A 17,432-nucleotide genomic window follows, 5' to 3' on the forward strand; every position below is an offset into this window, starting at 1 on the left:
CAAGAACAGCCTAATACAACCATTTTCACCAATTCTGGTGTTCCCAAGGGATGACATGGTGCGAAACCACAAAACACAACTGAGAGTTGCCTTCAGGACTTCACGAAAGGGGAAGATTGTTCTCTTAGTCCAACATGAACCAGTCAGGGGTCACGTCAAGGAAGGCTCAGAGACTGTGTCCGACCAATATGGTTTATTTCTGCCCCAGCCAAGCTACTTTGGACCCTGGCTGGGGAAAAGAGACCCCGGGCACCGGCAAGTTCCAGTCATTGCAGATCCTCCAGGTCTAGGTGTGACCGGTAGTAGCCTGGGCACTGTTGCCGGAAGCTGTATTCTTCCTTCTTCCGCCAGTGAGTGGTCGCCTATGAGGGTGAGGAGAAGGTGTGAGAATGGACTGGTCAGCCGTCCAGGGAGGGGAGGCCACAGGGGTGAGAATATGGCCAAAGCCAGAGGCCTGATGCTTCCTCTGTCTCCCTTCATTGTTTCATTTAATTTCTCCCTCAGTTCTTTTCCTCTTTTCACCACTTTCTTTTCTTCTCTCTCCTTGTTTCACTCTCTGTTTAAAAAAATTTTTCCCCCTCCGATATCCTCTTCATTTCTCTCTCCCCATGCCCCAAATTTCTTTATCAATATATCACATATCTACCGATGAGTTATTTATCTATCATCTAGCTATCAATATTTATCTATCTGTGAATCAATTATCTATCTACCAATCAATAACTATCAATTTTCTCTCACCTGTCAATCATCTATTTATAATCTATCAATCATCTATCAATCACCTGTCATCCACCAGTCATCTATTTATCATCTACTTATCAATATCTATCAAATACCTGTTACCTATCAATTTATCTATCAATTATCTATCAAAAATCATCTATTTATCATCTATCATCTACTTATCAATATCTATCAAATACGTTACCTATCAATTTATCTATCAATTATCTATCAAAAATCATCTATTTATCATCTACCTATCAGCTATCCACCAATCATCTATCAGCTATTCACCAATCATCTATCAACTATCAATCATCTATCTCCTATCTTCTGTCTAAATATCATTTCTCTCTCATCTCATTCTCAGTCTCTTTCTCTGGCTTTTGGTCCTGATCTCAGCCTCTCCCTCTCTCTCCCTCCCTTCCTCCTCTACACCTGTCTGGCTTAACTGAGGCATAACTGACATAAAATAAACTGCACAGATTTAAAGTGAATGTTTTGAATAAGTTCTGATCATAACTTACTGAACTATCACCACAGTCAACATAAGGAACGTCCATCCATCGTTCCTAAAACTTTCTTCCTGGCCAGGCACGGTGGCTCACACCTGTAATCCCAGCACTTTGGGAAGCCGAGGCGGGTGGATCACCAGAGGTCAGGAGTTCGAGACCAGCCTGGCCTACATGGTAAAACCCCGTCTCTACTAAAAATACAAAAATTAGCTGGGTGTGGTGGTGTGTGTCTGTAATCCCAGCTACTTGGGAGGCTGAGGCAGGAAAAACACTTGAACCTGAGAGGCAGAGGTTGCAATGAACCAAGATCATGTCATTGTGCTCCAACCTGGGCGACAGAGTGAGACTCCGTCTCAAGAAAAAAGAAAACACACACACACACACACACACACAACTTTCCTCCTGCTCTTTTACAGTTCCTTTTTCCCTGCCATTGCAAACAATTTTCATTCCCAGGCAACCGCTAATCTGATTCCTGTCCTTAGAGATTAGTTTGTCCTTCCTCCCTTCCTTCCTTCCTTCCTTCCTTCCTTCCTTCCTTCCTTCCTTCCTTCCTTCCTTCCTTCCTTCCTTCCTTCCTTCCTTCCTTCCTTCCTTCCTTCCTCCCTCCCTCCCTCCCTCCCTCCCTCCCTTCCTTCCTTCCTTTCTTCCGACAAACTTTCACTCTTGTTGCCCAGGCTGGAGTGCAATGGTGCAATCTCAGCTCACCACAACCTCTGCCTCCTGGTTTCAAGCGATTCTCCTGCCTCAGCCTTCCGAGTAGTTGGGGTTACAGGCATGTGCCACCAAGCCCGGCTAATTTTGTATTTTTAGTAGAGATGGGGGGTCTCTCTCCATGTTGGTCAGGCTGGTCTTGAACTCTCGACCTCAGGTGATCTGCCCACCTCGGCCTCCCAAATTGCTGGGATTACAGGCATGAGCCGCTGAGCCCAGCGATTAGTTTGTATTTTCTAGAATTTGTCTATAAAGGGAATCATATGGCATGTACTCTTTTCTTTGTCTGGATTCTTTCACTAGGCATAATTATTTTGCAATTTATACATGTTGCTGTATACTTTATTAATGTATTAATAATTAATTCCTTTTCATTGCTGAATAATATTCCATTGTCAGGATATATTTGTTAATGAACGTTAGGGTTGTTTTCAGAGTTTGGCTATTACAAACAAAGCTGTTATGAACATTTATTTATGTACAAGTCTTCATATAGACATACGTTTTTATTTCTTTTAAATAAATTACTAGGAGTGGGATGGTAGGGTCTTATGGTAGGTGTGTGTAATTTTCAAAGAAACGGCCAAGCTATTTTCCACTAGCACTTTATGAGAGTTCCAGTTCTGTCACATTTTCATCAACACTTGTTATAGTCAATCTTTTCAATTTTATCCATTCTTGTGCAAAGTGGCCTCTCATTGTGCCTTCCATGTATATCTCCCTAATGACTAATGTTGTTACATTTTTCTCTTATATTCTTTTGTTTACACTCTTTGCAATCACTTTTTCACTCAGTATCTTGTAATCAGCATATAGGTTGTGAAGTTTTTGAGATGTGCACAACATAGTAACTATAGTTAATAATAAAGTAGATTTCAAAATTGCTAAGAGTATAGGTTGCCAATGTTCACACCACGAAGAAATAATAACTATGAGAGGTGAGGGACATATTAATTAGCTTGATTGAGTCATTCCATAATTGTACATATACCAAAGCATCACATTGTATCCCCTAAATATATGCATCCATTATTTGTCAATTAATTAAAAATAAAATTATAGAAAGAAAATAGGAAAGCCACTGCATGAACTGGGAGAAAATATTTGCAAAACATATATCCAGCAAAGGACTTGTGTATAGCATAGTATGGTTTTGTAATATATTAAGCACTCTTACAACCCAATAGTAAGAAGACAAGCAACCCTTCCTTGCTCACCAGGAAGCCGCAGATCAGGCATGTGATGAGTCCCAGGAGTACTGCCAAGCAGATGAGGATGATGGCCCAGAAGGGAAGGTCTGGGGAGACAAGGGCTGGGGTGAGCCACCTCCTGCCATGTCCTAGGGCTCCTTCTTGGACCCTATGTGGCCTGAGGATGGGCACAGCCCTGGGGAGGAGGGCTTAGTGGCTCAACACCTCAAGCCTCTGATGCCCCCCAAAAAGTGGGTCCCCAGCAAGCCAGGATCCCTGCTATCCCTTCACGATGCCTCAATAGTCTTTGCCATGAGTTGGTCAACTTTGATCCTCATCCAAGACTCTGTGTGCCTGGTGCTCTTGGACAAGGCAAAGCACCATCAGGTTACCCCCTCCCTACCCTGGGCTGGGGCTTCTTTGAGACTTACCAGAATTCCCAGTTAAGGGCTCATTTCTGTTGGGAGAATACCCTAGAAATGAAAGAAATGGAGGGTGCATGTGAGTATGTCTTATTCTTTTCTTTTTTTTTTTTTTTTTTGGAGATGGAGTCTTGCTCTGTTGCCCAGGCTAGATTGCAGTGGCATGATCTTGGCTCACTGCAACCTCCACTTCCCGGGTTCAAGCAATTCTCCTGCCTCAACCTCCCAAGTAGCTGGGATTACAGGCGCCTGCCAAAACGCCCGGCTAATTTTTGTATTTTTTTTTTAGTAGTGATGGGGTTTTACCATGTTAGACAGGCTGGTCTCAAACTCCTGACCTCGTGATCCACCCACCTCGGCCTCCCAAAGTGCTGGGATTACAGGTGTGAGCTACCATGCCTGGCCGAGTGTGTCTTATTCTTTTAAATACAATTTTACAAGCATACAAAAAAGCAGAGAGAGGAGTACAATAAATATTCATCACCTAGATTTAGTGATTTATATTTCCTCCAACTAAAACATATACATCCAATTTATGATTTATTAACATTTCAGTGAAAGTAAATGTTTTTGCTGAAGTTTTAGAGTTGAGTGGACATCATGACATCTCACCCCAAATATTTCAATTTGTATCTCTAAAAAAATGAGGACGTGTGGCTACATAAGCCCAAAGCCATTATCCCACTACAAGAGTGTCATAAGTTAAATTCATGCCTCTGGGCATGGTGGACCTAAATTGGGCTGGGCCCAATGGCGGTGGCGGTGAGAATGGATCATCGCAGTTGGAAACTCATGGGATCTCTCTAGGTTTATAAATTCTTACCCAAAAGCTTTTTCTTCTGCCTAAAAACACATTTAAGCTCTCCTTCACTTGGTGGTTTTATTGTCATCTTTTAGAATTTACCTTCAATGTCATTTCCTCCAGGAAGCCTTCCCTGATGACCACACCCATGTATGAATAGGTTCACATCAAATAATTTATAATTGACAACTGCCTGTTCTTGTTATTCCTCACTACAGCGCAAACTCCATGAAGATAGGGATGTAAAGCCACCATCAGGCATGGGGAGAAGGGTTACTGATTCCTCGACTTCTACAACTCTGTTATAGCCAACTTCTTTTTTTTTTCTCAAGATGGAGTCTTGCTCTGTCACCCAGGCTGGAGTGCAATGATGTGATCTCATCTTACTGCAACCTCCGCCTCCTGGGTTCAAGAGATTCTCCTGCCTCAGCCTCCCAAGTAGCTGGGATTACAGGCGTGCACCACCATGCCTGGCTAATTTTTTGTATTTTTAGTAGAGACAGGGTTTCACCATGTTGGCCAGGCTGGTTTTGAACTCCTGACCTTGTGATCTGCCTGCTTTGGCCTCCCAAAGTGCTGGGATTATGGGTGTGAGCCACCACGCCCAGCCTATGGTCAACTTCTTAAAGATGTGGAATACATACCAATGACTAACAAGTATATGAAAAAATGCTCAACATCACTAATAATCAGAGAAATGCAGGTTAAAACCATGATGAGATACTGCCTTACACCAGTCAGAATGGCTATTACTAAAAAGACAAAAAATAACAGATGTTGGAAAGGATGCCAGAAAAGCGAACTCTTACACAGTGTTGGTGGGAATGTAATTTAGTACAATCTCTATGAAAAACGTATGGAGATTTCTCAAAGAACTAAAAATGGAACTACCATTTGACCCAGGAATCCCACAACTGGGTGTCTACACAAAGGAAAATAAATAATTGTGTCAAAAAGACACCTGCACCTGTGTGTTCATCACAGAACTATTCACCATAGCAAAGATATGGACTCAACCTAAGTGTCCATCAATGGAGGAGTGTATAAAGAAAATGTGATATATATCTCTCTCTCTCTCTCCACACACACACACACACACACACACACAATGCAATACCACTCAGGCATAAAAAAGAAGGAAATAATGTCTTTTGCAGCAACATGGAAGGAAGTGAAGGTCAAACAACTCATATACAGGAAGTCAAATAGCACATGTATTTGACTAAATAATGCATAGACATGTCAGTGCTAAATAATGCATAGGCATGGACATAAAGAGTGGAATAATAGAGAGTGGAGACTTGGAAGGGTTGGGGAGTGGAGGAGAGTGGATGACGAGAAATTACTCAATGGCTACAATGTACATTATTCAGGTAATGGATACCCTAAAAGCCCAGACTTTCCCACTGGGCAATAGATCCATGCGACAAAATTGCACTTGTATCCCTTAAATGTATACAAATAATAATTTTAAAAAGTAGTGTGCAATATGGAGCAGCCACAAGTGGCTTTTAAATTAAAATTAAATAAAATTAAAACTTCAGTATCTCAGTTACATTAACCACACTTCAAGCACTTAGTAATCACACATGGCTCTGTGCTGAATGGCACAGTTAGAAACATTTTCTATCACTGCAGAAAGTTCTATTGGATGGGCTGATTCAAGGCAAGGTTTGGCGAACTACAGCCCTGCTGGGTCCATGGCCTGGTTTTAGAAAGCCTGTGAGCTGACGACAATTTTTATTTTTAAAAAGCAAATTGGTAAAACAAGAAAAAGGCATGTGAAAGGCCTGTTGATTCTGAAGAATCAACAGTGCTCTGTTGCACAACAATAAATCAGAACCAAGGACAGGGCACACAGGCATTGGAAGGTCCTAATACGTTGTTCACATTTGACTTGAAAAGAACCTCGTATGAAATCTAGTTATTTCTTCTGTAAATATGAGTTGAGTGTTTATTATGTGCCAGGCAGAATATGGGGTTCTTGGAATATAGTGGTGAAAAAGCAGACAGTTACTCTCTGTTATATTCCTGATACATGGTACAATGTGTGTAACTATTCTTTGAATGGGTAAATTTGGATATGGAAAGTTGAGTCACCTTGAAGCCATCCCTGGAGTTGGAAAATAGGTCCATCCTACCACATATGTTGAGGATGAATCACATACAACTTGAAACTGGAAGCCCTAATTGACCTGCTGAAGCAAGAGGATCACTTGTGGCCAGGATTTAGAGACCAGTCTGGGCAACATAGTGAGACCCTCTCTCTACACAAAATTTAGAAATTAGCAAGGTGTGATGACAAGTGCCTGTAGTCCCAGCAACTTGGGAGGCTGAGGTGGGAGGCTCGCTGGAGCCTGGGAGTTCAAGACTGCAGTGAGCTATGATTGCACCACTGCACTTCATTCTGGGTAACAGAGCGAGACCCTGCCTCTAAAAGAAAAAAACCAACACAAACAAACCAGAGCCAGGTGCAGTGGTGCATGCCTGCCTGTAATCCCAGCACTTTGGGAGGCTGAAGCAGGTGACATGCTTGAGCTCAGGAGTTCAAGACCAGCCTGGGCAACATCGCCAAACCCCATCTCTAGAAAAAATACAAAAATTATCCGGGTATGGTGGCACATGGCTATAGTCCCAGCTATCTGGGAGGCTGAGATGGGTGGATTGCTTGAGCCCAGGGGTTGAGGCTGCAGTGAGCTGAGATCATGTCACTGCACTCCAGCCTAGGTGACAGAGTGAGACCCTCTCTCAAAAACAAACAAATGAATAAACAACACAACAACAACTAATCAGGGTAATTGTTTAACACTGCAGCTGCCTGGGGGTGGAGGAGCAATACCATCTAGGGCAGGCAAGAAGGGAACCAAAAACCAAGTGACTTGCTAAGTACAGAGATAAGAAGTCCAGAGAGGAGATGTGACTAGCCTGAGGTCACAGAGCTGGCCAGAAGAGGGCAAATGCCTCCCGTATCCCTCGGGCATCCTTTTCTTTCCTTCAATGATGGGTAACGCCTAGGAGAACTAAGCCACTTTCTCCCAGTCTGAGAAAGTTCGATGATGAATCATCCCCAAGCCTTCAGATTCCCAGGGAAGGACCCAGGTGAGGAAGTGGGAGTTGCCACCCCAGCCCCAATGACCCAGGGAGCTTTACCATCCACAAGGACACTGCTCCTGTCCAGGGTGAAGTTCTGCAGCTGGCTACCATTCCGGGTCATCCGCAGGAATTCCTCATAGATGGCAACTCTGTCTACTCTCCGAGCCAGTGGCGAGAAGTTACACAGGGAATCCACCCCCGTGTGGTGGCTGTTGGGGACAGACCTGGAAGGGGACAAGGGATAAGGAAAGATATCTGCAATTTTATCATGATTCTAGGCTTTCTCCTTCTAGAGTCTTCCTGTAAGAACTTTCTGCAATGATGTAAACATTCCATGTCGGCCAGGCACAGTGGCTCACGCCTGTAATCCCAAAACTTTGGGAGGCTCAGGCAGGCGGATCACGAGGTCAGGAGATCAAGACCATCCATACAAATATTAGCTGCATGTGGTGGCGTGTGCCTGTAATCCCAGCTACTCGGGAGGCTGAGGCAGGAGAATCGCTCGAACCAGGGAGTAGAGATTGCAGTGAGCCGAGACCGTGCCCCTGCTCTCCAGCCTGGTGACAGAGCAAGACTCCATCTCAAAAACAAAACAAAAAACAAACAAAAGAATTCCACATCTACACTACACAATGCAGCCATTAGTAGCTTCATGTTGTTATTAAACACTTAAAATGCAGCTAGTGTGGGAGAAGAACTGAATTTCTAATTTTATTCTACTTAATTCATTTAAAAATAGCTACAGGGAGGCCAGGCATGATGGCTCATGCCTGTTATCCCAGCACTTTGGGAGGCCAAGGTGGGTGGATCACTCAAGATCAGGAGTTTGAGACCAGCCTGGCCAACACAGTGAAACCCTATCTCTACTAAAAACACAAAAATTAGCCGGGTGTGGTGGCACACGCCCATAATCCCAGCTACTTGGGAGGCTGAGGCAGGAGAATTGCTTGAACCTGGGAAGTGGAGTTTGCAGTGAGCTGAGATTGTGCCACTGCACTCCAGCCCGGGCAACAGAAGGAGACTCTATCTCAAATAAATCAATAAAATAAATAATTTTTTAATTTTTAAAATAATTATTTTAAAAATAATTATTTTTAATGTTGGGGTAACATTGGAATGTTGGGGTAATGACTTCTGAATACCCATAAAATCAATGAGAACAATGGCCAAAATAGTCCAAATCAATTTTTCCAGAAGTCTAGAAGTGAACCAAAGGCTTGCAAAACTTCAAGGGGTGTTTAGTTAAGGAAGGTGTTAAATCTCAATAAAAAGAGCAAACTTTGTGGCATTTTAACTTGCATTATTTCCACAGTGCTCTTTCAAGATCCTCAGTATTTTATTATTATTATTATTATTATTATTATTGTTATTGTTATTATTGAGACAGGCCCTGGCTCTGTTGCCCAGGCTGGAGTGCATGGCCCAATCTCAGCTCACTGCAACCTCTGCCTCCTGGGCTCAAGCCATCCTCCCACCTCAGCCTCCTAAGTAACTGGGACTAAAGCGCACACCACTATGCTCAGCTGATTTTTGTTATTTTTTGTAGAGATGGGTTTTCACCATATTGCACAGGCTGGTCTCAAACTCCTGAGCTCAAGCGGTCCACCCACCTTGGCCTCCCAAAGTGCTGGGATTATAGTTGCGAGCCACTGCATCCAGCAAGATCCTCGGTCATTTTGAAAACCAGTAGCCTCACAATCATGATAGCTGCGAAAACCAGCCGCCTAGCAGTCAAAATAGCTTGAGAGTGCTGCAGACATCAATCCGCAGAACCTTGTCACTATCTGATCTGCTTGGCAGCTCCTTGAAAAAGGAGCCCTATTCTCAGGGCTTATCTTTATTTGTTCTGACTCAGAATTTGTTTAGTGAAGAAAGCCTGTTCTCAGGGCAGTTGTCAAAAAAAAAAAAAAAAAAAATCGTTGGTATTTCCCCATTGGAATTGATACCTCTCATTGAAAAGCACAGTTAGGGCCAGGCGCGGTGGCTCACGCCTGTAATCCCAGCACTTTGGGAGGCCGAGACGGGCGGATCACGAGGTCAGGAGATCGAGACCATCCTGGCTAACATGGTGAAACCCCGTCTCTACTAAAAAAATACAAAAAACTATCCGGGCGAGGTGGCGGGCGCCTGTAGTCCCAGCTACTCGGGAGGCTGAGCCAGGAGAATGGTGTAAACCCAGGAGGCAGAGCTTGCAGTGAGCTGAGATCCAGCCACTGCACTCCAGCCTGGGCAACAGAGCGAGACTCTGTCTCAAAAAAAAAAAAAGAAAAGAAAAGCAGTTAGGCTGCTGGGATCTAAGTAATCTGGTTTTAGTTCCCTCCTTTCCCCATCTTCCATGGGTCCTGATTTCAGTGGCCGATGTCTTCATGTAGTCGATTCTACACTCTAGAGTCCATGGCCTCAGCACCAGGTAGCTTTATGTCTGCTGAGATTTACACCAGCACTCTTGAGTGTTGGAGCCAGCTGGGTTCCAGCTTTAGGAAAAAGCTGGTTTTTAGTTAACAGGTCTCTATGTCTAGGGCTCTCTTCCATCAAAGCTATGGCTTGGGAACACTTCTATTTAAAGGACAGCAGAAGTTCCTAGAGTCATTAGGTCCTGAGTTAGAACTCACCTGAATGTTGAAACTTGACAGTCAGAAAAATAGCTCTTGATGCTGCTATTTCGGAAGAGTTGGTTGAGCTGAAAGACAGGGCGATGTTTCTTAGGTCAGAATCCTGGTCCTGGTAGCATCAGAGAATTTTCAGCCACTGAGCACACTTCTCTATCTATTTTGTTTCTTGTCATGACACCCACTTGCCCAGGTATGTATATCAAAGGACATGCTCTTCTAGGGTATGACTTAGCTGTGTGACCTTGGGTCAGCTACTGAACCTCTCTGTGCTTGCATCTTAAATGGGAATAAGAACCTGTCTTTGTGGATTGTTATAAAAAGTCACCCTGTGGCTACCCAGAATGCATAAGTCGATTTCTGCATGCAATAGAGTGGACACACCACCCCCCTCTCACCGCATCCTCAATATTCCTTTTGTTCCTCTGGTAATTGGTGGTGCTTGGCTGGGATATGTCCTGGGAATATGGTAGGTTGGTGATGGTGAAATTCAGGTAGAAGTGCTGGGTACTGGAACTGCTTGTTGGTTTTGTTGGTTGATAAACTGATGGCTCCATCTCTAGAATTTTAAAAAAAGGATGTAAAAATTCACTCTTAAGGCAGGGTTTTAAGAAAGAGATTATTCCAGCTAGCTTAACTTATTTCTGGCATTGTGAGCTGAGCTAGGTTTGGTTTTTTTTTTTTTCTGGAGGGGAGGTTGTTTGTTTTGTTTTGTTTTTTTGAGACAGTTTAACTCTCTTTGCCCAGGCTGGAGTGCAATGGCGTGATCTTGGCTCACTGCAAGCTCCACCTCCTGGGTTCAAGCCATTCTCCTGCCTCAGCCTCCTGAGTAGCTGGGATTACAGGTATGCACCACCACGCCTGGCTAATTTTTTTTTTTTTTTTTTTGTATTTTTAGTAGAGACATGGTTTCTCCATGTTGGTCAGGCTGGTCTCAAACTCCCGACCTCAGGTGATCCACCCGCATTGGCCTCCCAAAGTGCTGGGATTACAGGTGTGAGCCACTGTGCCCGGCTGAGCTAGGATTTTAAAGGTGGGATAGAGGGTTTTAGGTAACAGCTCTATATTGGATGGAGGATCTTCCTCCATCCATCTGTCCAACTTGCATCCATCCACCCATCTACCTGTCCAACTCTCTTTCTACCAAGCATTGTAAGAATTGCCTACAACGTGGGGTGAAAGAGATTGGGTTTCTCTGGGGGTGTAGTCAGCAAGCGTAGGTGCTGAGCAACCCAGAGTCTTCTAACTGATGATCTTTGTTCGTAAAGGGTCTTCCTGACTCTGCTCTTCTCTCCCTGCACCCTCCATTCTGCACACAGCACCCAGAGGATAAGCAGAATTCATGTCACTTTCTTTCTAAAGCAGAGCTCATGAGTGTGTCAATTTCCTCCCCAAGCCATTCCAGTACCCATCGAAATCTCTGCCCACATCTTTGCCTTCAACTGTCACCTCTCCAATATCAAAGTGGATGCTGCAGCTACACCAATCTTCTGAAACTTCCCCCAAAATGCCATATTCTTTTTTTTTTTTTTTTTTTTTGAGATGCAGTTTCGCTCTTGTTGCCCAGGCCGGAGTGCAATGGCACGATCTCGGCTCACTGCAACATCTGCCTCCCGGGTTCAAGCCAGTCTCCTGTCTCAGCCTCCCAAGTAGCTGGGATTACAGGCACGCACCACCAGGTCTGGCTAATTTTTGTATTTTTAGTAGAGATGGGGTTTCATCATATTGGTCAGGCTGGTCTCGAACTCCTGACCTCGGGTGATCCACCTGCCTCGGCCTCTGAAAGTGCTAGGATTACAGGTGGAGCCACCATGCCCAGGCAAATGCCATATTCTTTTTATCTTCTAGGTTATAGATGCATGGAGCTCTGTTCTCCATCTATTACCCCTGGCTAGGTCCCATTCTCTGTCAGATCTCAGCTTCTTCACCCCTTCCTACACAAAACTTTCCAAGACAAGGCTGTGTGTTCCTCCTTGGGGCTCCCACAGGCTCCTGAAATTCCCTTATCATAGCAATGATCACACTGTATCATCAGTATGTGTTTACTTCCATTGTTTATTGAATGAATGAATGACTTCTTCATTGATTGATTCATTCATTTAATTAATCAACCATTTTAATTGATCAGTTACTCAATTAAATCAATACTCAAATCAATTAATCAATTATTAGTCAATTAAATCAATTAATCAATTAATTAAAGAATCACTTTTTAATGAATCACTTATTCTTTAATTAAAAGAATCAATAAATTGATTCAAAAAATGATTTATTGATTCATTCATTCAACACAATTTTTTTAATATGTAAAAATAGCTATTCTCTTAGGTGCAATGACTGAGTGTTCTGTTCCTGCCTCGTTGGATAATCTCCTGCCAGAGATCATCTACAAGGGTCTCCAGAAAGCCTCCCTTCCTCTCTCTAGAGCCTCCACCAATTTCACTGGTACCGAGAAGCCCCATCTTTCCTCATAACCCCACCTCTTCCAGTTATGAAACCAGCCACCCCAGCTTGTACCTGTCACATGGATGTCCACCAGCTGGTAGGTGGAGCCCAGCCAATGGGATGAGGCATTCAGGGTCTTATCCAGAAAGACTTGCTCCACCAGGCTGGGGTCCAGATCGGAGGAGAACAATGCCTTGACAGTGACCAACATGGAGTCCATCCTAGGGACAGAGACCACAGGAATTCAGCCAGTACTCAGCATCAGCAGGGTCATGGGTTGCCATCTTTAAAGAGCCAAAGATCTAGAGGCAAGGTGGTGGTGGGGTGCCTAGCTGCCCCCACCCCCAGTCTAGAGAAGGGTCCTGATCAAAATGGGAGGCCTTCGGCTGGATGCAGTGGCTTACGCCTATAATCCCAGCACTTTGGGAGGCCGAGGCGGGCAAACTGCCTGAGGTCAGGAGTTTGAGACCAGCCTGACCAACATGGCAAAACCCCGTCTCTAATAAAAATACAAAACTTCATCGGGAGTGGTGGCACCTGCCTGTAGTCCCTGCTACATGGGGGAGCTGAGGCAGGAGAATTGCTTGAACCCAGGAGGCAGTTGCAGTGAGCCGAGGTCACACCACAGCACTCCAGCCTGAGCAACAGAGCGAGACTCCATCTCAAAAAAAAAAAAAAAAAAAAAAAAAAGGAAGGCTTCTAGGAATTACATCTAGAAGCAATAACAGTAACAATAATCAACTTTTTTTTATAGATCAAGACCCCTAAGAAGTGACTTATGCATTCTTCATCATCACTCTGATGGTAGGTATTGTTAAAATTATCCCAATTTCTCCCACTTTTTCCCTCTTGATTTCTACTTTTTATTATATTTTATTTTATTTGTTTGAGATAGGGTCTCACTCTGTTACCCAGGCTGGAGTGCAGCCTCCTAGGGTCAGGTGATCCTCCCACCTCAGCTTCCCAAGTGGCTGGGACTACAGGTGTGTGCCACCATGCCTGGCTAATTTTTGTATTTTTTTGTAGAGACTAGGTCTCCCTATGTTGCCTAGGCTAGTCCTGAACTTCTGGGCTCAAGAGATCCGCCTGCCCTGGCCTCCCAAAGTGCTGGAATTACAGGCATGAGCCACTGTGCCCAGCCTACTTTTGATTTTATTTGTTTGTAATTTTTGTGGGTGCATAGTAGTTGTTTTTATATTTATGGGGTACTTGAGATGTTTTGATACAAGCATATAATACATAATAATCATCAGAGTAAATGGGGTATCCATCCCCTCAAGCATATATCCTTTGTGTTACAAACAATCCAAGCATACACCTTAGTTATAGATTTAAAATGTTTAAAATGTACAATCAAATTATTTTTGACTATAGTCACCCTGTTGTGCTAGCAAATACTAGGTCTTATTCATTCTTTCTAGTTTTTTGTTCCCATTAACCATCTCCATATCCCCAACTGAAATACAAAATCCTTGAAGTTTAGAAATATGCAAAGTCAGCCCTGTGTCCTGTAATCCTCCTCTTCCCAAGTATAGATATCTTTATTCCTTCATTCAGTCATCAGAGACCTGGGTTCAAATACCAACTTTGACAGTTCTTGGGAAGTTCACTTTTCTGACCTTCAATTTTCCCATCTGCACCACAGGGATGATCTTTGCACTCAACTCATAGAGACTGTTGTCAGAATTAAATGAGAGGAGGCTGGTTGATGTTAAATATTATTATCGGGCTAATATTTTGAGTTCTACATCAGAACGTTACCTTTTCCCAAGTGTCCAGAAAAAAAAGAAGAAGGTGGATGTGGGGAGTTGGTGGCTCCGTGAGGTTAATCCTCACTCCCTACCTTGAGGATTTATGGGAGGAGATGGTAGGATTAGCTAACAGGGATATAGGGGAGAATGGGTACCCCATTGGGGATGTCTAGTTCAAGGATGCTCAGAGACACAGCCACAAGCTTGGCCACTGCTTGTGACCTTCAGAACTTACGTCAAGTTGGTGACCAGGCAGTAGCGAAACGTGTCATGTAGTTGGCTGCCTTTGTAGAGTGTGGTGACCTAGAAGGATAGGTAGGGAGAGTGGGTGAGATGGAGATCTCTTGGGGGTGGAGGGGCCGCTGATGCCAGTGGAAAAAAGCACAGTACTTGGAGCAAAGGGGACCACAGTTCAAATCCTAACTCTGCTTCTAAAGTACTGTGTGACCCTAGGCACACCACGCCCCATTCTGAGCCTCAGTTTGCCCATCTGGGAAATGGGAACGGTAGTCAAGAGAGCACTTTTGGAAACTGAGAGAGAACTCAGAATACGTAGTGAAGTGAAGCATTTGAAATGATCACTTAATAGACAAATCAGGTAGAAGAGGCAGAGAAGCGCACAGGGCAGGGAAGACGGGAGGGGTGAGAGATGCCCTACCTTGTCCTGGATGTCCCTCAGCAGGGCGATGTACTCTGAGGACGTGGGGTCTGGATTACTGAGGTTCCAGTTGACAATATGGAAATGTATCTGGTACTTGCCCCGGATTGATAAATTCTGGGGTGCATAGCCTGGAGCCACAGAGAAGAAGAAAATACAACCTATAGTGAGGAAATGCTGATCACAAAATGCAGAGCCAGAATGGTCCAAGGGTCCCCTGCCTACCGTCAGAATCAGTCAATTTCAGATCCACATGCTGGGCATTGCAGGAGCTCTTAGACGGAAAGTTGTCCCAAAGAGAGGGAAAACTGGAATTTTACACAGATTCTCCTGAGCTGAGCTTTCCTGCATGTGCTATGCAGTTCCCGCTTCTAGGAATGCATCCTTTTCATTTCCTGCAAAACGCTTGAAGCTCACACTTCAAGAGCCCAGTGAGAGGGAGCTCCAGCACAGCAGGGGCCTATGTCTGTCTTATTCATTACTGTGTCCCCGCACAGGGCCGGGTACATAACACCCTCCTCCAGGAAGCCCTCCTTGATTTACTCCTCCTCTCAGCTCCCTTAGTATCCTGTTAGTAACAGCAGTGGGGTCTTTATTGTACCCTTAATTTGTTGTTCACCTGAGTATGAGTTTTTCAGAGACAGAAAAATGTGTCTTCCATCTCCAGACCCAGCACAAGGCTTGGGGCAGAACAGCCACCCATATATGTTTGCTGAATGAATAAATGAATGAATGAATGAATGAATGAATGAATGTGAGTTACAGCAGAGACTCTAATCTTTCATTTGCTCACTCATGCAATGATTCTTTCCATACCACGACGTGCTGATATACTGAGAACCGAGGGTACGGTGGCACTCGTAAAAGACTGTAATTTTGTTGAGCTCACAAGGTAAGGGGGAATCAGAAAATTTAATAAATAATTACAGTAGAGTGTGATAAATGTCAGCCTTGTGCCCACCTGGGAACTTTGGGACCATGTACAACAGGATTTCTCACCCTTGAATTTATTGGCATCTGGGGCTGGATCATTCCCTGGGGTGGGCGTCTCCTGTGCACTGGAAAATGGGCTACTGAACCACTAGATGCCAGTTGCACCCTCCTTCTCTGTCTGAGTTGTGATACCCAAAAATGTTTCCGTATATTGCCTAGAGTCTCCCGGTTGTGGGGGGCGGGGCGGAAGTGCAGAAGTGTCCCCTGGTAATAATCACTGACATAGAGGATCCTCATATAGAAGGCCCTGCTATCCTGTCCCAAAGGATGCCACGGCTCAGCCACTCGAGTTTTGAATTGAAATTCATTATGGATGAAACTGGGGAGGGGGGCGGGAATTATGCTAAGTGAAATAAACCAGACAGAGAAAGACAAATACTGCGTGACCTCACTTATATGTGGGATCTGAAGAAGTCAAACTTACAGAAGCAGAGAGTGGCATGGTGGTTATCAGGGGCTGGGGGCATGGGAGTGGTGATAGAGAAAATGGGGAGATGTTGGTCACAAAATACAAACTTTTAGTTATAAGATGAATAAGTTCTGGGGATTGAGTATAAAGCTTGGTGATTATAGTTAATAATACTGTATTGGCCGGGCGCGGTGGCTCAAGCCTGTAATCCCAGCACTTTGGGAGGCCGAGACGGGTGGATCACGAGGTCAGGAGATCGAGACCATCCTGGCTAACACGGTGAAACCCCGTCTCTACTAAAAAATACAAAAAACTAGCCTGGCGTGGTGGCGGGCGCCTGTAGTCCCAGCTACGCAGGAGGCTGAGGCAGGAGAATGGCGTGAACCTGGGAGGCAGAGCTTGCAGTGAGCTGAGATCCGGCCACTGCACTCCAGCCTGGGCGACAGAGCGAGACTCCGTCTCAAAAAAAAAAAAAAAAAAAAAAATACTGTATTGTAAACCTGAAATTTTCTGTGAGAGTAGATCTTAAGTGTTCTCTCTCTCGCTGTCTTTCACACAGACGCACAAAAACGCACAGTAACTACATGACATAATAGCAGTGTTAACTAATTTGATCATGCTAATCATTTCATAAGCTACACATATATTCAATCACCACATTATACATCTTAAATAGATATAATTGTATTTGATAGTTATACCACAACCAAGCTGGAAACAAAAGTGAAGGAGAAAGAGACAATTTATGACATTAATTTGGTCAAAGAATTTCATGCTATTTACTCAAAATAATAGGAAAGATTCTCCCCTTGATGGTTTGGGGAAGGGTGGCCCCCAGCCAAGCCTTGGGCTGTTTTTTTTAGAGAGGAAAGGGAATACAACAGGGACAAATAATAGTCATGGTAGGCTAGGCAAGGTGGCTCATGCCTGTAATCCCAGCACTTTGGGAGGCCAAGGCAGGTGGATCACCTGAAGTGAGGGGTTCGAGACCAGCCTGGGCAACACGGTGAAACCCTGTCTCTACTAAAAATGCAAAAATTAGCTGGGCATGGTGGCATGCACCTGTAATCCCAGCTACTTGGGAGGCTGAGGCAGGAGAATTGCT

General features: G+C 44.2%; 2 protein-coding genes across 2 annotated transcripts in view; one reads left to right on the forward strand and one right to left on the reverse strand.

The window, feature by feature from the left end:
* Positions 1-17,432, forward strand: part of MBD3L1 (methyl-CpG binding domain protein 3 like 1) — a 50,205-nt gene that overhangs the window by 7,126 nt on the left and 25,647 nt on the right. Inside the window, exon 3 of the mRNA XM_015122756.3 lies at positions 13,271-13,320. The gene's annotated coding sequence lies outside the window, so the exon portion shown is untranslated. The remainder of the gene's footprint in view (positions 1-13,270; positions 13,321-17,432) is intronic.
* The window catches only part of MUC16 (mucin 16, cell surface associated), a 221,390-nt gene continuing 204,132 nt past the window's right edge, over positions 175-17,432 (reverse strand). Inside the window, exons 110-118 of the mRNA XM_077979761.1 lie at positions 14,926-15,056; positions 14,503-14,570; positions 12,589-12,737; positions 10,470-10,630; positions 10,075-10,142; positions 7,520-7,686; positions 3,577-3,618; positions 3,173-3,252; positions 175-362 (exon numbers count right to left, since the gene is read on the reverse strand). Of these exons, the coding sequence (XP_077835887.1) occupies positions 267-362; positions 3,173-3,252; positions 3,577-3,618; positions 7,520-7,686; positions 10,075-10,142; positions 10,470-10,630; positions 12,589-12,737; positions 14,503-14,570; positions 14,926-15,056 (962 nt within the window). The 3' untranslated portion in view covers positions 175-266. The remainder of the gene's footprint in view (positions 363-3,172; positions 3,253-3,576; positions 3,619-7,519; positions 7,687-10,074; positions 10,143-10,469; positions 10,631-12,588; positions 12,738-14,502; positions 14,571-14,925; positions 15,057-17,432) is intronic.

The sequence above is a fragment of the Macaca mulatta genome, chromosome 19, assembly GCF_049350105.2.
Source record: "Macaca mulatta isolate MMU2019108-1 chromosome 19, T2T-MMU8v2.0, whole genome shotgun sequence".
Classification (NCBI taxonomy): domain Eukaryota; kingdom Metazoa; phylum Chordata; class Mammalia; order Primates; family Cercopithecidae; genus Macaca; species Macaca mulatta.